Source organism: Passer montanus, unplaced genomic scaffold (assembly GCF_014805655.1).
Source record: "Passer montanus isolate IOZ18808 unplaced genomic scaffold, ASM1480565v1 scaffold24, whole genome shotgun sequence".
Lineage (NCBI taxonomy): Eukaryota > Metazoa > Chordata > Aves > Passeriformes > Passeridae > Passer > Passer montanus.
The window spans coordinates 5,339,841-5,363,151 of NW_024367037.1; the positions used below are offsets into that span (position 1 = coordinate 5,339,841).

The following is a 23,311-nucleotide window of genomic DNA, read 5'->3' on the forward strand; positions in this document are numbered from 1 at the left end:
GATTGTATTTTGGGATATCATTGATTTTTGTGAGAAAAAAGGTGATTTATGGCAAAGATGCTGTCAAAATGACTCATCAAAAGTCTTACCTCTAAAGCTCTGCAAACTTAGCTTATCCTGGTAAACTGAGCACAGCAAGGTTTTTACACCTTTTTCCTTTTCCCGGGAAGCTGAATGTGGTTTTGTGCTATCATTATCAGCAAAAACTCAACAGGAAGAAAGCAAAGATCCTGACCTCTGACCTGAGGTAGATCATGCCAGGGTCAGGCAGACTGAGCACTATCTTTACAGAAAATGCCTCTCAGAGAGCGTGAATACCTCAAAGACCCTGGGCTCTGCATTCTGTGTCACGGGGTATCACTTTTAGTCTCAATTAATTCTGAGGTGTCCAGAAACACAACAGATGAACACTGCACACTTAAAATAGGCCTCTTGATTTTCTTGGTTTCAATGTAATTATGTGATTTTCTCTTCCCCCTTGACATTTCTCTTCCCCTTCTATAACTCAAATAAGCACAAGGCTCAGTTGCCTACAGCTTTCTCGTGCACACACTGCAACTTGGCAGATCCAAGAGTCTCCTTTCCTGTTGCAGTCTGGCCCATATTTATCCTGCCTAACTCTCAGACACATCAGAAGGGTCCCCAGCCTTGGTGCACAGACCTCTCAAACTCCTCCTAACATCAGTGTAAGGATGGGCATTTTTAGAAGATTATTACAATTTTAGGTGCATGAATTATCTTCTGGAGGTGCCCTGTATTCTCCATCAGCTGTGCGAGGTACCTGAAGTCAGGTGAGATGAGTGGCCACACAGCACACCATAGTTTGCTCCCTCTTTTAAGAAAACCACAATATAACACAGAGACTGCTGGTTGCTGTAGAAGCAAAGAGTTCTTGCCTCAACAAAGAGGTGGGAGTGAAAAAGGAGGAGTGAGTTCTTTACTTTGATGCTGACAGTATTTCCCTCAGCTAAGTGGCAGGGGGAAGGCAGACAATGCAATCTGGAGGGTTTTTTTTTTATAACTAGTTCTCCTACACTCCTCCAGTCTGCCACCTGCTTGTATGTAGACCCAGCACATGAAGCACCCACTCCAGAGGATATCCTGGCAAGAGGAATGAAGGATATCTGCTGCTGAAGAGTAGGTAAGTCTTGATTCCATTGGGAGGTTGGACAAAGCCATGTTCAGAAGGAGCTGCAGCAGTCATACTCTTTTTAGCCAGACTGGTCTCATCACTGTTTCTTGGTGTGACTGATGGTGCTAAAAACTGTTTGTAAACTGGAATGGAAAGCCCAACAGCAGGAAGACAAACACAAACTCCTAATTAATTGAAACCCCACAATATTCTTCAGTGGTCTGGTGCCAGTCTAACAAAGCATCAGGAGTGTGAATAAGCCAAATATATACAGTGGTTCTGGGCTGGTCTGGTTAACACACTTGAAATAAAACATATGCTGAAAGAGCTTGGCTGAATGAGGGCTAGCATGCTCTGTACTCAGCAGCATCCCACTGAGAGTGTCAAGTGGGCAAAATAATAATGGTTTGATGTGGATAGAGAAAGGAAGGGGCAGAGAGGAAAACATAATCAACAAGGAGAATGAGAGAGAGAAAACACTAGCAGTCCTAGAGCAGGCAAAAAATTGAGGTTGAATTAGAATGTGCCCTTCAGATGATGTGTACTGGATTTTTAGTCTTTCTATTTTCACACTGATTGAAAAAAATAACAAATGGTCATTTGGGAAGTTTAGGAAGCATTTTCAAGAATAGGCTGAGTTAATATCTAGGCTAGTCTGCAAAGCTTTATCTTCAACACTGCCCAGTCCATCATGGAGTGACTGTGTAGGAACACTTGTGATCCATGAACACACTAAACTCATAGAAATCGTCTGTGTGGAATTCACAACAGAACTTGACCCAAGAGGACCAGCATTTCCTTTCCATGTTGGCACTCTTCTTCAGCTCATTAGATGCTATATACCAACAGAATAAGTGATCCAAAGAAGAACATGACAGAACTATTTTTTTTGCTTTCATAGGCATGTGAGGTGAGTGTCATGTGTTGCTTCCCACCTACTTTCTTCTGGGTGATGCTTAGAGCAGCACTCATATGCTGTAGAGGAAGTTGAGTCCAGCCTTTCTAAACCAACCAAAGGAAGTAGAAAAAGAGAAGAGAGACAGAGAGAGGAAGATCCTAAAGGAACACCTTACAGTAAAAAGATGTGTTTTGGCATGACAGAGTTCTAAGTTAACTGTTTGGAAGCCTACACAGTACACAAGATGCGACTTCTTCCATTCTGGGTGCTCTTTTAAGCTGATGTCTTATCTGAGAGGACCTGAAAATTCATCAACAATCTGACATGATGCTTTTCCTTCTAGGCAACATACCACAGATTTCAAGAACATATAGAAGAGATAGAAAAAGCAAAAATATGTGGACTTTCTGATGGAATATATAATGCAAAATATTGTACATATCTTTAGTTTTACCCAAAGAAAACAATGTTCTTTTTAATGCTCTGTACATTAAAAAGAACAAATTAACCTACATGCCTATAGCCATGCCTCCTATGCTGTCATCTGCAGCTGTGGTTGGGATAGGACATGAAGCTTTGCAGCTCCAAACAAGTCAGCAGGGTTAGTTGAAGGTCACTGGAACTACCGGAGCTGTTTCTGGGGAGAAAATTTGACATCCCAGAATGAAGGAACACCCTTCAGTATGTCTTAGGACACTGGGACTAGTGGAATGTCTTTTAGTCTTCAACACTGAATTTTACATTTATTCTCTCTTCCTTCACTGGGAGACAGACATTAGTTCTACCTGTCACTCTTGAAGAACACAGAGAGAATACGTGAAAGAGAGTAGTGACTCCTCTTACTCTTCTCCCTCAGCAAAACTGCCATAGATTGGATGCTGTACAGTATTAAAACAGGCTATGACTACTAAAGATCACAGGGCTGTTGTCTTGTTTTTTTTTTTTGGTTTTTTTTTTTTTGGTTAAGCCATCAAGTCATAAGCAATTTGTGTGATAATCAAGAAAATTTTGCTCAAGGCAGCATTCTGGTTTTACAGTGTTGTTACTAAAGGCAAGCAACTAGATTCACAAAAGAAAGCTTTCCCACTATTTCTTATTTTGAAGCCTAGTGACACAGATATCTACCTGGGACATGGGAGAACCATGGTCAGATTCCCTTCCTGCTGGAATCAGACCAGAGATAGGGCCTTGGATGTCCCTCTGACCACTAGCTTGTCCACAAATCATCAGACACAACAGCCACTCTGTGGCCCGTGAAATGTATGAAGTTCTCTTAAGACAAAAGACAGTGGTACTCAATAGTTGGATATCCTGTGTTCCTGGGAAAGGTTGCTCTTCCTTTGTCTGACTGACAGAAAGGGCTTGAAGCAGAGTTTGCCAACTACCTATTGCTTCCAACAGTCCATTACAGGAGAAAAGGGTGCCTTCCTAGGAGATAAAGAATGGCACCTAAACCACCCATCTAAATCTAAGCCAAGCCTCAAAACAATGCTTAAAAATGTTCAACATTTCAGACTTCTTCAGGTTTCATTTTTGCAAATTTTCTCTTTGTTGTTTTTTCTCTTTTGGTGTGACTAGCTGAAAACCATCACATGGCTTGTCATACTCAAACTGCAGGCAGGAGACAAGAAGCCATTTCTTGTGGGATGCCACATCAGAGCCAAATCTCAAGGTTTTCCTGAACAAAAAATTTCAATACGCTAGCTAGAATCACCTGATTTCCTCTTACATGTTTTATTTTTAATATTGTTCATCATTATACAATGCTATCCATTTTCAGGTGACCAAATTTCTGGCTGAGTTCCTGAGTTAGCTAACTGCCCTTGGATATCCGAAACCTGTGAATATAAGTCACTAGAGCTTTGGTCTAATTTAGATCACATGAAAATACATGCTGTTCTTAGACCAAATCAGCAGAGATATACCAGCCTCATGAAATAAAAGAATAAGCAGAAAACAACATTAATTTTAAACACCATCTCACACAGGAGAGAAAATCAAGACAAGCTTGACAAACAGAGAAAATCTTAAAGCTTCTATGTACAGAAATTGTCTCCTTTTAAAGGCAACAATTGCTTTCATTTGTTTAGAAACTTTGGGAAGACCAAAACAATATAGCAAACTCCTGGAAGTGTTGTGATCAATGAAAGGAAGAAATGTGGGATGTATCCAATTAAAACCTGTTTCTAATTATCCTAGGGTGAACAGAGACAGCCACTGGACAACTTTGACTCCTTATGTAAGGGCAAGCAAGCAATGCTTAACTGAACAAATTACCATGTTAAAACAGAATGTGGGTTTGTTAAGGGCTCTAAGTTTTCCTCCTATACATTTGCTTTTGTTACATTCACGTAGCTTGCCGGGAATCCTGTTCATCAACCTGCATACTCTCAGTCTCCAGGAGCATAATCAAGAATACTACCTGTGGCTGCCTAAGAAAGACATATCTCATATATAGTCAATAATCTAAATCACTGATATGTGCCATATATATGAGCATATATGCCTGTATGTAAAGATATATAGAGGGACAGCACTGTCCTTGATTTAGCGATATCTAAATGCATATACATACATAAATACATTATGTATGTATATAAGTATGCACACACATACACATACATGTAGGTGTTTATAGTACATATATGTAAGTAGGTGTGAACATACACCAGTGGATGTATATACACAGCAGAAAAAAAGTAAATTGGGAATGTTCTTTCTGACTTTAACATACCACTCATTTCGGGAATTTTTATACAGAGTTAAGCAGCTCCAATGAGTTACTCTGGTCTTAAATGTTTTATCAAAGAAGCCAGAATCTGGATCTTAAAGTACCCTTTCCAACTGCAGAAGAAATTAACAAAAATTAATAAAAAAACCAAAAATGCTTAAGAGACAATGAGACACATACATACACTAACCCTTCACCAAAATGCAGGAAGACAGCATACTGTGCAAACTCCGAACCCAAAATCTTGGCCCTACAAATGTCAGCAGGAATTGGCCAATTTTATTTTTTTTATATCTATCATTGAGTGTTTTATGTCAGGGTTGCCCTGACATCATTCTCATCCCAGGTAAAATAAAGACTACAGCTGGTGTTGTTGAGGCCACTGCCTGCAAAGTAGTGGATGTCTGAAACGCAGAAGGAAATCAATATCTATCCCACTGGAGCTTATAAGCATCCCTGGGAAGATCCAGCTCAGGGGACACTGAAGCCCTGTCTCACACTGATGACACAGTTTCACTGTTAATCTACCAGTTTTTCTGATATGAGTGAGAGGCTCTTTGTGAGGAGATGACTTCTTCTCCAAATTCTGCTGTGTGGTTGTCAGAAACCCTTTCTCCTGACTCCTGCTGCCATCAGCTGTGACTCTTCTATTGCAAGATGCCCAAGGTATGCTGGGCTTTATTGTTTCAGGAATGCAAAAAATTACACTTTAAAAGGTTGTGTTCCCCTATTTTGTACTTACTGGACAGATTTGGCAGATTCTGACATTAGTTTCCTGCTGTTCACCCCAGCAGGCAGAAAGGGTCATACAGTCATATACACCCAAAAGCTTTTGTACAACTGCGGAATGTGATTTTTTCTCATTATTCTCTGATTTTCCTCTCTCAGAAAAGCAGTACCTGGAATACCTAGAATAGCCTGGCTACCAAATGCACCCTGCCTGCCCTCACAGGACACTCTTTCTGGTCTACCTATCTTGCTGAGAGATGAGCTACGCTAGCTGTATGGCTTCTAGGTCTCAAGTTGCCTTGATATTACTATTCCTACACAGAAGACCTAGCTCTGGTAATTTAATTAAGATTTTCTGGGACTTCAGCAAGTATCTTGAATATTTTTGTAAGAGCTACACAACTTGCTTGGAAGCAGTTTGCTTTTTAGAGACTACTCCAAGAAAACAATGAAGCTGCAAAGAAATACTTAGATTACATTTTAAGAGGGGTGTCTGACAGCATAATGTTAATCCACAATTTCAATATGGTCATGTTAGTTCATAAAAATCACAATCACTTCACCCTGAACATAGCTAAATTAACTGAAATCGCTTGAATCTACAATAAAGCAAAGCACTAGAGTCTGAAGCTTTCTGTTAACAAAGGAGCACTTACCTGTAATCATAGTTAGAGCTGATAGACTTGCTAAGGCTGGGATATCAAGGTTAAGGCTCTTTAAGTTTAAGGAAAAGTCTTTAATAGAGTCGAGCCACTCCCCAAACCCACGAAGGCACTGAAGTCTATGAAGCACGAGTCCATTGCAGAAAACAAACTTATCCTCAGCAGTATCAGACCTCAAATAAAAACAATTGAAAAAATTATAAATGCATCTTCTACTTTACAGAAAAATGCATAACCAGTATTGAAGCGTCTGTCATTTAAAATCCAAGGCATATTATCTTGAGACATATGTGGGCATTCACGTTTGACAATATGTTTCTCCCTTGGGGCAAAAGTACAACAAACAAGCTTCTGTGATTGCTTACTTGGTAGAGTTATAAGCCTGAGGTTAGCTGCAGCATGTGGTGTAGACTGTCTAATTAGTTAAGATTTTGGTCCTGCCCAAAGGCATAAACAGAGAAGACATTTTGCATTAAATACTGTATGTTTGAACCAAAGGAATACTAAGTGAGTGCATTTTGACGTACAAAACTAATAAAAAGATAGGTTCTGCAACTCTCAGCATTTACTTAGTATCATCTGCATTTTTCAGATTGTAAAAATTGGCAAGGATAAAACAATGGAGAACACACGCAGTAATGCAGGACAATACACATAACTGCATAAACTCTTTTATAAGAAAACATGAGTGCAGGAGAGAAATTATAGCCAAGCTCTCCTCTTCTTCCCTCTCCATTACCACAATTTTTGTTAAAAAAACACATGAAAAGGTCATATTCAACTTAAATAAACATGGGCATAACTGAAATCACCAGTCTGCAATTTTGCCAGTTCCTGAAAGTGAAATTGGTGAAGTGTCTTAACTAGTATTAGACTGACAAACAGGATCTCTCTCTATTAAATTACTTGGTATTAAAAAGAAAACCAATCTGAACAATATTTTGAATCTTCTTCATCCCTTTCAAAAACAGATCAAAAAGGGAAAAGGAAAAGAATTCATACTTGAAGTGCATTTCTATATTTCATACTTATGAATACAAAGCAGATTTGCTCAAATAGTAAAACTGAGGATCAATTTTGATTACTATGTAGGAGGAAGATGGGACAGATCAAATAAAAGAAGCACATTAGTGACACCTATGATCTCTTTGTAAATCACTTGCTTGATTTTTCCTGCAGTGTAAAACAAATTAAACACTATATCTTTTGTATGCAGACATTGCTGATTTTTTGGGTGCTTTTTTCTTGGTACAAATGACAACGTTCAAAGACAGTGCCATATTTATTCCTTAAAAATATTCAGATGGATGATTTTTCACATCATCTTAAGAGGAAATTACATAAATAGTTACCTGATGGAGAGTCTTAGTACAAACAGCTCCAAAAAAGCTGATTCTATGAGTAATGTCTGATCTTCTTTTGGGAGGTCAGTAAATCCTGGGATTTTTTCTGCCCAACCTCTAGTTATGTCAATGGAGGCAGTCAGAAGATTATAGAACTGTTGTACATGTTCTGCATCTGTGCCTGCAGCAGCCTGATCAGTGGAACAGTACTAAAATGAAAGCCACAGAAAGCAAGGTTATATGCATTTAAGGGCACTCTGTGAAACATACAGCATTATTTGCCCGACAACATTTCCTTCTGTGGCAAAGCTGGTATTATTTATAAGACATAAAAATAGGTCTACATCTACCTACTTATTTGGTTACCTACAGGCATTTTGCTATTCAGATAGATATTACAAAAATATTTCCATATGTATAGAAGTAATTTCAAATTTATAACTAAAATATAATATCACATTTTACAAGTACTTATATGCTATTAGTAAACAGAAATAGAAAGCTGGTGGGTAGGATAATTTGCATCACACTAGAAGAGGAACATTATTTGGCTTACTACAATGAAACACTTTTCCCATTGATGAATTTGTCTCAGTATGTTGGAAATGCAGATTTCTTCCAAAACCTCACAAAGTGCATTTTATCTGACAGTGATAGAGACACATAAGATAAATCACATTTTATCTGACACATGCAGCATTGCTTCATTTGAATACAGAATTGGTTCAAAGTAAACCAGCTGCCCCATATCACCTCTTATCCTTCAAATTGAAGCATTTGAGGTTCAGCAGAACCTATTATCCTGCTTATGTGGCCATAACTCTTCCAGGCAACCATTTGACAGTCTCAGCTTGCTCAGCTTCCCTGTGACCCTCTGACAGCTCCGTCCCCACTATCTCCTACTTCATCACCAGTGGATCCCTGTCACTGCTTTGACACTGCTCTCTCTCTCTCGGCAGAAAATAAAATAGGAGCTTTTGTGGCTTAGTCCAATTCTGTGCTTGGAAAGTGCTGCTGGTTTTATGAGCAGGTACTGAATAATGTGGCATTTATTGTAGTAACATCCTCATCATCAGACACCTGCTGGGTTATTTCTGGGAGAGACATCATATCCACTCTTTCTCTTATGGGTTCAGCCAAAGAAAGACTGAGGTAGTCTCCATGGCTAAAAGAAGCCTGCATACTCTTTGGAAATAACTTCCGACATGCACTTAGGCTTGAGTCAAACAGCCTAAAGGCCACTCCAGCAACCCTCCAAGCCAGAGTGGAAGCAGAAAAAACACTTTCTCCACCAGTAACAGTGGTCTGGCAGCCTGGGAGGACCATATTACCACCATGGGTGGCAGGTATCACCCAAAAGTCACCTCTGTGCATAACAGAGAGATGGGACAGCAAGCAGAACTTCTCAGGTAGCTGTCCTGTACTCTGCCTCTCCTAGCTGGAACTCACTGCGGTTGGCAGGTAAGGGATGAAGGACACAATGTCAGAGTTGCTGACTGATGGGAGAACTACAGCAATCCTAGAGACCTCTGTCTGTATCTGGGTCCTGGTACTAGCTCTTAGTGACTGTGTTCTGCTTAGCCAACACTAACTGCATGAGTTTCTCCAGGTGCGTTCCAGCTCACATCCCTAATCAGCTGGTGAAACATGTGCAATCCTTCTTACAAAATTCATATAGAGACAAATTTTGCTTCAGCTGTTCCAAAGGATCCTGTGACACTGAGACAGGTAGAGGCCACAATACAGAGAAGATGGGGAGCAGCAGTAGAAAAAATCTGTACGCTGCATCTTATTTATGTGTTCAGACTGCCACTTGAATGGAGCAGTTGAGGATGCTCCAGCAGCAAGAATCAACTACTCCTGGCACTGGACTGCAGCAAGATGCACACAGGTAATTAACAGGCAGAAAAAGACAATTTGCTTTTTCAAAGACCACGCATGTTCTGGACCCTCTAGAAGTGACCATACAGAGCAAACCACAAGAAGTGTGTATTTTGGCTCTGGGAGACGTTCTTTGCTACACAGGGGCTGACCCATGACTCTTTCTTACTACACAGGGAAACAAAACAGGCTGATGGAAACTCCTGCCTCACAACAGGTATTGCTAAGCTGAGATATATTCTTGACCCTTTGAGCAGTAAAGAAGAAGGAAAACAAAATGAAAAGAAAAAAGGTACTACCCATTCTGAATGGGTTCATTCTAAATATAACTCATCACAACTCAGCATAATTATGCCAGGTGTTAATTTGTTCCCAATATTTATAAAACATTCCTTTGGCAAAAGTAAGGCGAAGTTTTAACATTTTCTAATGAAGTGGATTGCTGCATTATGTCGTGTAACTGTGAATGGTACAGTGTGGTATACCCCACGCTGGGCACTGAATCAAATTAAATGCATCTAAAAAAATGATAACCTGTATTTTTTTGCACAGTGTACCCCACTAGAGCAATTTTAGAAAAAAAAAAGGTAAAAGATTACATGGAGTTGTATAATTTTCAGCTGCTGCAATACATCACTGCTCACTATAAAGTATCAGCACTTACAAAGAGTTGCTAAAATAAAATATTATTTACTTGTAAAAGACTTAGGAGCATACAAGTAACCATAAACAATATGTATGTTTCTGTTTCATGCACCATAGTTGTGGGTTTTTTCCATGATTATTTCATGGAGAAGAAGTGATATTTGACCTAACTTGTGACCAAGACAGCTGGCAATCCTGCCCTTGGTCAGGAGGCGTCACAGGATGGAAGGGCTCCCTCCGATCTGCATTTCTAAACCTGCCCTATGCAAACTGGAGGCAAACCAGGAGAAAGACAAAACACAAAGCTCTGCCCCCCTCCTTTCCTTGGAGCTCCTTTGGGAATTAAATGAAATATGACTGTTACTTAAGGAGGGGGTTGCATGTGTAGCAAGCAACATTAATTTGTGAGTTTCATCTGAAGAGATTTGGAAAGCCCGAGGTTGGGAAGCCCGATAGCACAACTTAGCTCTGCCCTTTGCCTGCTTTCATCAGTCCTTCATCAACGGCTACAGCTGCAAAAGCCTAACATTAACTTCTCTGCACAGATGAAAAGCCTACACTCATTTTTCCAAAAGCCATGATATGTGCTTAATTTTGTAGCCCAGGAATGGGGGGGATTATTGCCTAAATACTGCACTGCCCCTCTGAAAAGGCAACATTTCTATTTACATTGGTGCCTATTCTGCATGAATAAGAATGGCAAGGGTCTGTTTCTCATCTCACTTCCTTAAAAGCGTAAACTCAGGGAATTGTACCAGTAAACAGGTGTGAGACCAGACTACGGCCGTGGCAATTGCCTTTTGAAACCAAGTACCTAAATATACCACGGCTGTGGACTGGTAAGTTAAAACCAGTGCTGAGATGAAAAGCAGCCATGTTCTGAACAGAACTGTTTCCAGTGTTTTGGTGTAAAGTTTGTAGCTTATGTAATTTATTTCTGGGTTTGTTTTTTTTCCTGGGTTGCTCTGTGTGTCTGTGTGTGTGTCTCTACAGGCTTTTCTGGAGGGAAGGGATGCACACTTTCCTCCGAAATTTTTATCAGTGGTTTTTAAGACAGTCAAGATATTACAGCTTGTAAACACAAAGACCATGCTAAACATTAAGGTCGTATCTGCAGAAGTGTCAGGGCTGACTCCAAAGCCAGATTTCCAGATCTGCCCATTTGTGGTGCTCAGCAGGGTCACAGTCTAGCTGAATGTGCCATAGGTTAGTCTTTACAGGTACAGGATTATTCTTCATAGGAATATTTTAGCATTGTAGTGTGTTTATGGTATGTTTCCTTAAATTCATTAAATTCAGTTAATCTTGCTCTTTACACTGCATTTGTTTTTTGACCTCCAGTAACTTTTCAAAATAAGTATAAGGGTCAATGAAAAACATAAGAATCTACTAATTTCTTGTAGAATATTTTTGTCATTTCAGTACCACCGGGCACAACAGACTATTATATATTTTAGTGTAAAGAAAAACTTAGATATTAATATGTTCTAACAGATAATCATACTTAATCTTTTAGCTACCAAGACTAAATTAATTTACTGTCAATCATATGCTCCCTGTAAAGTCCAACAGAATAGTTCAACATTTAAATCTGTGGGTTGTTTTCATTAAAAGAGAAATAATTACTGCAGGACAAAGACAAAAGTCACATAAAAGTACATAATTTTTGTTCAGTTTTCTGTAAATGCAAAAGAAATTTATATCAATAAATAAATACAAACTATGGCCTCTGGACTCCTGCAATTCTGTAGAAGCCAGCAGATTTCTATCAAAGAGCACAGCTCATCACACACCTTGGTATTTGTATAATGATCCCTGAGACATTCAGGGTAAGTTAAGGTACATGTAGATATGGTTAGTGCATTCTCCCCATAGTAGGTTGTCAGACACTGAACAGCTAAATTCTTGATAATAACTTGAAAAATAATATTATTTAATACTTCCAGATTAGTTTGAAGAAAATATATTACAGCATGTTTTATATTGCTAAATTATATATAAAAATATAGTCTAAAATAGCATAAAGTAATTTTAATATAATTGCAGTAAATATGCTTTAGGATAAAATATTACTTAGCAACAGGTGATAAATGGCCAATGGAGTTATTGTCTGAGTACAGCTGCTATTTTTAACAATCGCAAATTTAATAATATTTCTTTAAGGGGGAAGAATTTGATCTTGTTTTTCCATAGCTGTAGTTTTTTTCTTATCCTATATCAACCTGCCTAAAAATTGTATTTAACAAGCCATTTCAGTGCTGTATATTAATATCTAAAGAACATTTCTTTTCAGATTTCAGAATATTCCATGAATATTTAAATTGTGACTATGCTACATTAAAGAACAAGGTTACAAAAATATATAATCTTTGGTAAAGCTTTACTGATTTTTCAGAATTTTAATTTTAAGAGGCTTGTTTTAAAATTGTGAGTTTTACTGAAGGAATATTTAGGCTGGGGTATCCAAAGCACATCCTATTTCCATTTAAATAATGGCAAAATTCCTGTTGATTTCAACAGGAATGGTCCTATCCATCCAGTGTCACACTCTGCAACCCTTCTATTTGAATATCAGGAAAGTGCTATTAAATTTTAGCCTTCAGAAAATGGAAGGTAAGCTATTGGACATACAAGTACTGCTCCTGGTTAATCAATGACATCATAATTGATCATGTTTTGATACAGCCTTTTTCCAAGAAGAATGCTCTATTTATCCATGCATTTTTGCTTTAACACAGCCATGAATATACAGCAGATTATTAGATTATTTTGTGATTGAGATCCTCACAATGAATAGCTACAAACACTAATATCTACTACCCTTCCTTTCCTCTCATTGTCCACCTATCACAAAAAGACAACGGCTGGCTGGAGCGATTTCTACCCTCGTCCAAATTTCACACTTAATTTCATTTTGGCAAACCAGCTGGTAAGGAGAAATGCAGCCCGCAAATCATTTCTGTGCAGAAAGCAAATAGGGAAAGAAAAGTGAGACATACTCTTGAATAGTCCAGCTCCCTGGGCGTGGAGTCGGTTAAAGCTCGAACGAGGGCATTCATCATGCTGATGGGAGGAGAGGGCGGGGAGGGCTGAGAGGGTTCTTGCTGTAAGGGGCTCTTTGGTTTGGAAGGCAGCCGACCTCTTCTCCCTTTCAGGCTGTCGGTACGGACAACTAGGTGAAAAAAATCCCAAGGGAATCAGTTGTGAAGGTACCAGCGAAAGATGGATCAGAATGAACACCCTGCTTTCCTTACAGTGGCCAGACCAGCAAAAATAAGAGTGTTCTCCAGTTTCAGCACATGCTCTTGATGCCTTTGATTGCAAAGGAACACAAATGGCACCAGAGCTGTGTCAGACCTACGATCGTAAGCAGCAATGTAGCTGCTCAGTGAGAGCCCAGCTGTGTTCCTCGTGTCCATGCTTTGTTTGCAGCATGTCAGTGTGCCCGTGTACGTGTGCCCGTGACACTCTGCTGCTGAAAACAAGCTGAATGTGAAGCACAAATTTTAGTGTTTCTACTAGCAGTGTCCCTTTTAAATGGCAGAGGCATTCATTCAAAGTAATTTTAGCTTTCTTCAAGCATTTGAAAAAATACGGTCACACTATATAGGTTATATTATCCATGTCAGTATTTGCAATGGGACTGCTCACACAATATTACTCACATGCTTAAATATTTGCAGAATTGGGACTAATGAGTTGATCCTGTTTCCATTTAAATTAATTGCAAATTTACAATCAGCTTATGGGAATGAAACGAGATCCTATGTCAAAATGCACACAATCCAGTGCAGCCCCCAGTGAGATAACAAGGGGAAACCAACAGCGTTATCGAACAATGTTCAAAGTTAATAAAGGAGACATTTTGGCCACTGTCAAATTATCCTCCTGTGACCTTGCTGTTCTTGAACTCTGGGGTCTACGGTCTAAATATGATAATAGGGGTGAAAAGCACAAAATCAATACATTATTACAAAAACGCACATATTTTGGGGTAAGTTATGAATCTCATCACTGTCAAATTTATTGTAGAGACATCCATGCTCACACACACACACACACATACACACAGAGACACAGATTCATAAAAAATAATATTTTAGTTTTCTGGGATCATAAATAGCCAGAGTCCTTACCTTCTTTAACCATGCCGACACTGAGACACTTCTGGAACCGGCAGTATTGGCATCTGTTACGACGTCTCTTGTCCACTGGGCAGTTTTTATTTGCCAGACAAACATATTTTGCATTTTTCTGAACTGTTCTCTGCGAAAATGCAACACAAAAATAGTAAACTGATTGTTTCTTGAGCAGCTTAGAACCTGACAAAATGTGTTTTAATTACAACATGAAAAGTGACAGTGCAATTCATATAATTAGATAAAATTAATTTCCTAACACACTAGCCTGCAGGAAAAACAATTTTATTAGTGCTAGCTGCTGACAATGAAAATCATCTAGGATTTTTCTGAAGCAAGTCTCTGGAGACAGGCAACTTTGAATGATAAAATCATATCTGAAATTACCAGGTCATCACATCTACCTTTGGGGATTAGATTATCTCCGCTTTTAATATCCCTTTGGGAACAATTTTCTACTTGGTTCATTCCCTTGATTATTGCTGACCTTATTAAAATAAAATCAAAATGATCTGCAATGTACTTCTCTTGCTATCACTATTGTTAGTCAAATACCACAATAACTGGTTTGGTTAGCCATTAAAATCATCAGGGAGAAAAACAAAAATACCAGTAACCCCTACAAAATATGTTTGGCTAAATAGGCTGGGAAAGTTAACCTGACCTGAGGAAAAAGGACAGAATGATGACATAGTTATGTAAATTTAATTAACTCTAAAGTCATGTTGAAAAAACTAAAACAAAATTAAAATGTGTAGAAACCTGGCAAGCTTTGGAAGAATGTAACAAATATCAATGCAAAAACATACCATGCTGCCATGCTTAAAATCAAAGATACATCAATAAAAAACATTCAAAAAGGTATTACTAGAAAAGACACCAGGAACAAATGTATCAACTCAACATTCAATATTAAATCTTTAACTGCAATTAAATTAATGGATAAATTGTATTCCATAATTTGTGTTTGTTATCAAATAACAGCTTCAATGTACTAAATATATGAGATACAGCAAATATTTTTCATTGTGATTTGGAGATGAAAACAGTTTAATTTTGCAGAATAAGGTACTGTTGCAACTCAAGGGTATGCTATTGATTTCCACAGGGGCAGGTTTGGGATAAAAAGAGCTGCTATTTCCATGTTATTTGTGTTTCCTTTTCTAGTTATATTTAAATAACAAATTAGTTTTACAGGAGACGTGTGTTACCACGTGGTCAAAAGATTATTATTAAGTAACACTGACAACTCCACCTACAATAAAAAAATGTGGTAAGCCCTCCCCCCAAATATTTTGGGACTGTTTTTGTTCCTATTGTATCTTTTACCAGAATAGGAATATAACTGCTATCTTAGCAAGAAGAAGAAATATACAAAATCAACCTCAAATGTTTCAAATCTTAAACTTGCTGTGCAGAACCATCCTACCAAAAGTCAATCACAAGCTCTTCCCTTAAACAAGCTATTTCTGAAATTAATATTTGGAATCTGGACCTTCAGACTCTGCTGAAAGGAAATGACAAAGCACCCAAACCTAAGATCTAAAGAGTATATTCAACTCTTGAAAATATAAGGGCAAAGTTCCCACTGAGAAACTGCTGTTTGTAAGTTATTTGTGTTGCTACTCAGCTGCAAAGCTGCCTTCATGGCAGGGCAGGCACCGGGACCCTGTGCAGTGCTTAGTCACTGCTCTGCAGGCAGATTTCCCCTGGTAAGGACTCCCCGGGCTCCTGAGCTCAAGGGTAATGACAAGGCAGCAGCCAAAAGCAACTAGAAGTACTTGGGTTTGTCCCATGAGTGAAACCAGTTTTTTCCTGGTGCTGACCACCCTGCATTCCTTCTCACGCCAACCACCCCTGGACAACAAACGGCACCGCTGCCACCACCTCAAATATTAAGTGGACTTTACGATTTCAGGGTTTATTTTCTCATCTAGAAACAAAGTACAATTGGAATTGATCACTGAGTAAAACCCAGGCTGAATGTACTCCAGATGAGCTTCACTACAGAATAAATGCAGTTTATAGTGTAAAGTGGGGCAACCTATGTTCCATTGAGGAATGCTGGCGGACCAGAGATGCGGTTCCCCCAGACCACTGCCATGGCCTCTTCTCAGCAGAGACTGGCTGATCCTTTTATCCCACAGAGGGCTTTCCTTGACCTCCAAAAACTTTGGGCGTCCCTCCCACCCTGCTGTGGGGGCCTGAGTTTCAACACACCATGTCCCTGGAGCCCCAGGTCAGGACCAGGAGCATGTGGGGGCAGAGGGGCCGGGAAGCGAGGTGGGAGCAGGCAGGGAGGGGAGCAAAGCGCGGATGTCTCACCTTGAAAAAGCCCTTGCAGCCCTCACACGTCCGCACCCCGTAGTGCTGGCAGGCGGCATTGTCTCCACAGACAGCGCAGGTGCCTTCCCCGGACGAAGAGCTCCTGCTGGGGGGAGACGGCAGGCCGCTGCTGCCGCTCCCGCTGCTCTCCCCCATCAGGCTGGAGGTGGCTGCGTTGAGGCCGAGCGGTGAGAAGGCTAAGGTGCCTGGCCTTTTGGCCAGGTGAAGCCCGTAGGAATGGCCCTCCATGGGAGCCTGGCTGGCGGCGGGCCTGTCGGAGCCCAGGGGCAGGCTCAGCGAGGCCGGGTCGTAGCACATGTGGGCGGCCGCGGACGGCGTGTGCGGAGGCGAGTGCTTGAAGTGGAAGAGAGGGAAGCGCGGAGGCACGGTCTTCATGGGGGCGGCGTCCATCAGGTGGCCGGGAGGCAGGCAGGTCTGCGTGGGCTGCAGCGGGGGCTCATCCCACAGGCTCTGGTGAGCAGGGAAGCCGGGCGTGGTGGGCGTGGAGGGTGGGGATTGCTTGAAGTACATGGAAGTGCTGGGCATCCCCTCGTCTGTGGATGGGGGCAGTGAGGGCTGGTATGGGGACAGCCGGGTGTCTTCCATCTTTATGAGGGGCCTCTGGCCAGAGGAGGCAGTTTGCATTTGGTAGAGGCAGGAAGGCTTGAGCTCATAGCTGCCAGAGTAACCCTCCATAAAGGTGCTGAAGCTGGGAAGGGAGGTGGTGGCAGTGGCAGTGATTTCGGTACTGCTCAGGTCCATGGTCAGCTTGGCATAGTCAGGGTTCATGATGTCTGAGCTGTACTCCGAGCCATATGCGTAGGTCTGGGATGCATAATTCGAACCGGGCGGTGAAGGGCTATACTGCGCTTGCACACAGGGCATATCTGCAAGGGCAATGAGCATGTTAGCAACAGTGCACCAGGCTGCGCCACAGGCCCTCACCAACTTCTTTCCGAGAAGCTTTCCCAGAGCTCAGATGGGCACCCAACTCCCATCCGCACATTTAAATTAGCCTCGAGCCTTTTCCTTTCAACAATACGCACCAGGGACCGACTAAGCACTCGGTACTGTGGAGTCTGCTCTCATCTAGTCAAGGGAGAAACATTTATACCAGTGTCAGCGAGAGAAGAATCCATCTCAAGCTGCCCTACATCTGCTGCTTAATATACATAGGTGTCAATGAGAATTAGATAAGCACAATGGGAACAGTTTATGACTCTAAATCTACCTCTGTATGCATGCTATCATGCCATAAAATTTTCATGATGGGTAAACGAGATTATAATATTAAAATATTAAAAATTATATTTTTTTAAAAAGTAGCATTTGCAGCGCATGTCAGAGGAATTACTCAAATCACAAGGTTTGCTACTCAGGACTTGCAAACATCAATTTTGCTTACTCAGCTCTGGAGGTTTGAAGAATATTTCTGGTCAGCTAATATTTAAGGTTGCTGTTTCATTATTAGTTTTAAGGCTTATCTTTGGTAGAACGTTCTCCTTTAAAAAGTGAAGGGTACAACATCCCCTTCAATTTGCAAACATGTAGGATAAAAGGCATGTGGTATTTCTGTTTTCATGGGAAAGCAGGGTTCAGGCCAGTAATACAGTTGGTTTTATTCATTAGTCATGAAACTTAATGTGGTTCACTGATAGCTGGGATGGTCAAAGCAACACAGTGCCTGGCTAAAAAGATCTGATTGCTATTTTCTTTTACATTTCCTACTAGTCTGCCATGTAATTTGCTGGTCAAAGGAAGTAATAGACCCAATTCTGCAATTCACTGAGGTTTGCCTGACTAAACACTGTGAGATTCTAGACCAATATTTGCAACTCGAACTAAAAGTGTGTGGTGTATTTTGGTTCCACAGCAGAGGAATAAAATGCATTAATTAGTATAAATTTTCTCATAAAGAGAAAAGTAAATATGGATAAAATGTATATCAAAATTAAGTGCAGTTCATCTCTTCTTAATCATGGTAATTTATATTCCAGGAGCACTTGAGAAATAATTCATGTTAAAAAAACCAAAAGCCCTGCCTTGGAAATAATGAGGTTTTCCTCATTATTTTAAGAACTCTTTTCACTTACAATTTTAAAATATTCACTCCTGGCATGCAGTAATCCAAATAATTTGTGTTAAATCAACTTTTAATTCTTTCCTGCCCGCTTTGCAGATAAACATATTTAAACTAAGCACCAAATTTGAATTACCACGCTGTCACAAACCATTCACATCTTTCTTCTTCTTGAGAAAACACTAAAATCTGAGAAAAAAAACAACCTAGTGCTGTTTCCTGAAATTAAGACCTTCTTTCCCTTAAATCCAAAAGCTTGAAGAAGGAGGCAGGACAACCCTCTTCCACTAAGCCTTGCCTCCCCAATGTTATTTATGTATTATTCTACTGTTCTCTTTTTTTTCCTGTCAATTTCTGTCCATGCCATTCCACACACACACATTTCCTGGCAAGTCATATCATTATCATTTGTTAGTTTAAGGACTGGCTGTTAAAACATCAGTGATCAGTGCTTAATCAAATAAAAAGGGAAAGAGATTCTTTCCACACACCTCCACTGAGAACTGACGGAGGAACACAACAGAGTGAGTTCACAGATAATGTCACAACCGGACGTGTTGATATGAAGGAAAAAAGCTTTTTTGCTAGCTCAGAAAATGAGCAGGAGTTCAAGGGAACAGATCATTATGCCCTTTTTTCCTGCATTTTTCTGAGCATAACAGAGTAATGCCACTGAATTCTGTGCAAAGTGGTGTAGAAAAACAGAAGTCTAAAATAACTCTGACCGGAGGACTGAAAAAATATCCCTAACCTAAAGGTCTGGTCTCTCCTGGCTCTGTGGGACTCCTCCTACCTCGCCTTTTGCCAGCGCACTTGTCTAAGTCTAACCCCTACTTTTCCACTTAGGGCACCAGTATTAGTTCCCCTGCAAAGTAAATAACCTGGGATTTTTTTCTTTATCCAACAATATTAAAACAAGAAAATAAAAGGCCCCACAGGAGGTGCATTAAAGAGCAACCTGTCATCAAAACCTAAATGAATGGCTAAAAGCATCAGGGCAGGGACATCGGGAGTTATTACCATAGCGTTCTGCTTTCTTTGCGAGAGCGTGGGGTAAAGGATGCCCAGTTAAACTCCAGGCAAGCTGGGCTCCTCACAGGGACACTAGCACCCCCAACCAGCTTCCCCTTAAATCTGGCACGTCTTTGGCGAGGGGCTCGCAACCCCGCGCGCCCAGGCACGGCATCGCCAAAAGCGCTGCGAAAGGCACGCGCTGCTCTGATCCTTTTGGGATTTAAACGCCCCGGGACGTCGGGGGCCGATGATGCCGAAGGGATTTGGGAAGGGTAGGGGCCGCGCCAGGAGCTCCCGCACCCCTCTCCTCCCGCCCTTCCCCCGGAGCGGCAGCTTACCTGGTGGGTATCTTGCGCGCTGAATGGTGGGGCTGGAGGTGCGGACGGAGGCGGCGGCGGGCGGCGGCGGCGGCGGGGTGGGTGCCGGCTGGGACCTCTCTGCGGAGGCGGGCCCGGGGCCTGGCCTGGGCGGGGGGCGCTCTTCCGACCCGGGCTCTGTCCGCCGGCGGCGGGAGACAAGGCACAGTCAGCGGCGGCGGTGCCCGGCGGGGCAGAGGGGAGCCCCCGCCTCTCCCCGGCGCGGCGCCTCGGGGGGGACGTGGGGGCACCGTCCCCCGCGCTCGCACGCCATCCCCCGCCTCGCCCCGCGGGTGGGGAGCGGGAGCCGGCCGGGGAGCGCATTCCTGCCGGCTCCCGCTCCCTCAGCACACAAAAGGCAAGAGAGCACCGGGCTGGGACAACGGAGCCGCCGGTTTGTTCTCAGAGAGAGCAGCCTGGGGTAGGCAAGAGGAGAACCCCGGGAGGGGTGACTACAACAAGCGGGACAGCATCCCCGAGCGTCCACTTCCCCGTGAGAACTTTCTCTTTTTGGGATGCAGAGACCGGGGAAAAGCAGGCTGCGACTTTCTATGCAAGGTACCGGCCAGACTTGAGGGGTGTCCTGCCTGCCCGCTAACCCTGTGCGGTGTCTCCGGGCCCATCACCGCCGGCGCTGGGGAGGGAGCTCTGCCCCGCCGCCTGCCCCCGACCCTCCGGGCGCTGCCAGCCGGGCTCCGCGGCGGCGCGGGGGATGCTCGGCCGCGCCGGCCCCTGCCCACGGAAGCCGCTCCCCGGCGACTCTTTCTCCCGCTCCTCGTCCTTCTTTTGCCTTCCCCGCGCCCCTCGCCTTTAAACCCCCGCCAGCTCCTGGGGTGTTAAGTGCCCTGGGGTGTTAAGCTCATCCCCTTCTCTCCCGAGGGTTTTGTTCCCTTACGAGCTCCTACGAGGCGGTTTCCCGCTCGGCGCGGAGCGCCCTAGGGCTCCTCTCTGCCCCCCCGAGCCGCCGGTTACCTAGAGACACTCGCTGCGCTTTTAACCACGCAGCACCCCTCCGGGCTGCCGCCGCCCGAGCCAGGAGCGCAGGGCCGTAAGGGCTGTAAATTAGGAGGAAATAACTACCCTTGTCAAAGCTCTTTTCTTCCTCCGTGCACTTTACATTCAGCCCCGAGTGACACCCCTCCCCACCCTGTAATACGAGGAGGAAACCGTGAAACACTCCATTGTGATTGTGACTTCTTCAGGCGAGTTTCGAAACCTTCATTTACCCGGGAGGGACTGCGGAGGGGGAAGCTCCATTCAATTAAAAAGTTTCGTGCTGGATTTCCACCGCCGGTTAGCTGGCGATTTTTTTGGGGGGGGGAGTGGGAGGGATCGCCCCGAGCCGCACGGTCACTCCAGCAAATATCCACGAGATCGCGTGAGATTCACCTCCGAAGAAACCGTCTGGTCTGGTTTAGTCCATTGTTTTTTACCGGGGCTTGACTCCAGCATACAACGGTCTCCACGGAGGAGAGAAAAATAGGGCGAAGAATGTAATCGAGTGAAGCGGCTTGGATAAAAGTTAGCGATTCATTCCCAAACTTTTTTTTCCTGGAGAAAAAAAATCCTATCCCAACACACTAATCCCCCTACATAAAACAGTGTTTTACGCCCTTTCCCTGGGAAATATCCTCGCACGGATTCCATCGTATCCAAAAACTGCAAGTTAAGTAACAGCGTTCTTAACTAGCCGCGCTAAGGTGAGCGGCATCTCCGCCCGGGACGGGCTATCGCGATAATGCTGTCCCGATAACTGTCCCTCTACATAATATCACAACCCAACACCCGCGCTTTCTCGCCTCTTTCCAAGACTGAAACTTCTTTCGCAGCTATTAAGGCGAGAAGGCAAAGGCGAGAGGCGCCGCGGGGGCAGGGAGCGGGGCAGCGGCGGCGCAGCCCAGCCTCCCCGCACGGTACCGCCCGTGCCGGGGCACCGCGGCCCCTCGTTACCACTTCTGACCTCCGAAGGGAAAAGTGCACATTTCCGAGGAGCAGATGCCGGGCAGACGTGCCGTGCAAACATCCCGTCTCATTTCAATACAATATGTCACATTCCAGCAATTACCTCTTGGGCGAGCTCTTTGGGCTGCCGAGGGGGGCTGCTCTCTCCCAAAGTGAGATGAGCTCAACCTGCCTCGCCGTCCCTATTAGACAGCTGAACTTGTGCAAACAGAACCACCTATTTCCCAGGCGCGGCTAAAGGAGGGAGACAAATTGCTGCCATTCATCACCGGCGCTGTAAACTCCCCGCCGCCGCCGGCAGCATCATTTCCATGACAACAACTAGCAGAAATACCTTAGTACCACCGGCTCCGGCTCCCGCTCCGCTCAACCACAGCCCTCCCGTTTGCGAGGAGCAGCAGTGCCCCGCGCACGGCAGGAGTTGCCGAGACGGCAGGGACGCTCGGAAGACGAGCGGCAACTGAACATCCACGGGGAGGATGGGGGAGGAGGGGGGGAAGGTGAGGGAAAAGTTTCAGCGAGAGCCCGAAGCGGCACGGCAGCGCGTCGGCTGAGCCGCATCGCTCGCCGCCGGCATCTCCCCAGCATCTCTACCCCGGCGGCGTAACTTTCACGGAGTGGGGACACGCCGCGCCGTCCCTCTCCCTCAGCCGCTCCCGTTCACTCGCATACGTACTCGGTTGCTGTGGAGGTTCCGTCTTTACATCTAGTTTGTAGGTGCCCGCTTCCTTAAAGGCGTGTGTAGGCGCTGTCCAGCGGCAGGACCCGAGACACAAAATCCCTCAGACTCCGGGTAGCTGCAGGTCCAGAGGGTGCGTTATCCCGAGGCATGGAAAAGGATTGAAAAAGCCTGAGGAGCCAGGAGCCCGTCCCCGGGCGAAGGGAGGGAGTGAGCAGGCGGGCGGGCGAGGGATGCCAAGCGGCGGCCGCCGCCGCGATGTGCCTTTGTGTGTGTGCGGCGGGAGCCGGGCCGGGACCTGTGCCCGCGTCCCGGTGCGAGTGCCCCGGGGTGCGCGTGTGCCTGCGCCGGAGAGAGGGGACGGAGGCGCCTCTCTGCGCTGCTCTCCCGCTCCCTCTCTCTGAACGTCATTTATGTGAGAGGAGCCCTAGCGGCCTCTCCATAGAGCGGCTGGAATGCGAAACGTCAATAGTGACGCCATGGGAGCCTGACGCTACTGACCCCCCCCCCCCCCCCCCCCCCCGCCCCCCCCCCCCCCCCCCCCCCCCCCCCCCCCTTATTGTTATTAAGGTAGTGATAATAACAAAATTATTATATCTTTACTGAAGTGGCTCAAATGAAAAGAGCTTTGCTTGCTTACTTAGTGGAACTTTTAGGACTAATTAATAAAGGTTTCTTTCACTTTTTAATTTTTCATTTTTAAAAAAACTTTTTTTTTCTTTTTGCTTTTAAAGT

At 43.6% G+C, this 23,311-nt stretch overlaps 1 protein-coding gene across 3 annotated transcripts in view; it reads right to left on the reverse strand.

Moving 5' to 3' along the window:
• Positions 1-23,078, reverse strand: part of NR4A3 (nuclear receptor subfamily 4 group A member 3) — a 31,506-nt gene extending 8,428 nt beyond the window's left edge. The window contains exons 1-6 of one of the 3 annotated variants that reach the window (XM_039710989.1): positions 22,574-23,078; positions 16,486-17,372; positions 14,158-14,287; positions 13,021-13,193; positions 7,505-7,704; positions 6,147-6,325 (exon numbers count right to left, since the gene is read on the reverse strand). In XM_039710989.1, coding sequence (XP_039566923.1) covers positions 6,147-6,325; positions 7,505-7,704; positions 13,021-13,193; positions 14,158-14,287; positions 16,486-17,370 — 1,567 coding nt within the window. In that variant the 5' untranslated portion in view covers positions 17,371-17,372; positions 22,574-23,078. Of the gene's footprint in view, positions 1-6,146; positions 6,326-7,504; positions 7,705-13,020; positions 13,194-14,157; positions 14,288-16,485; positions 17,395-19,917; positions 20,051-22,573 lie in introns of those variants that run through there. The other 2 variants (XM_039710988.1, XM_039710987.1) reach the window with 2 other exon arrangements.
• Between the last annotated feature and the right edge of the window lie 233 nt (positions 23,079-23,311).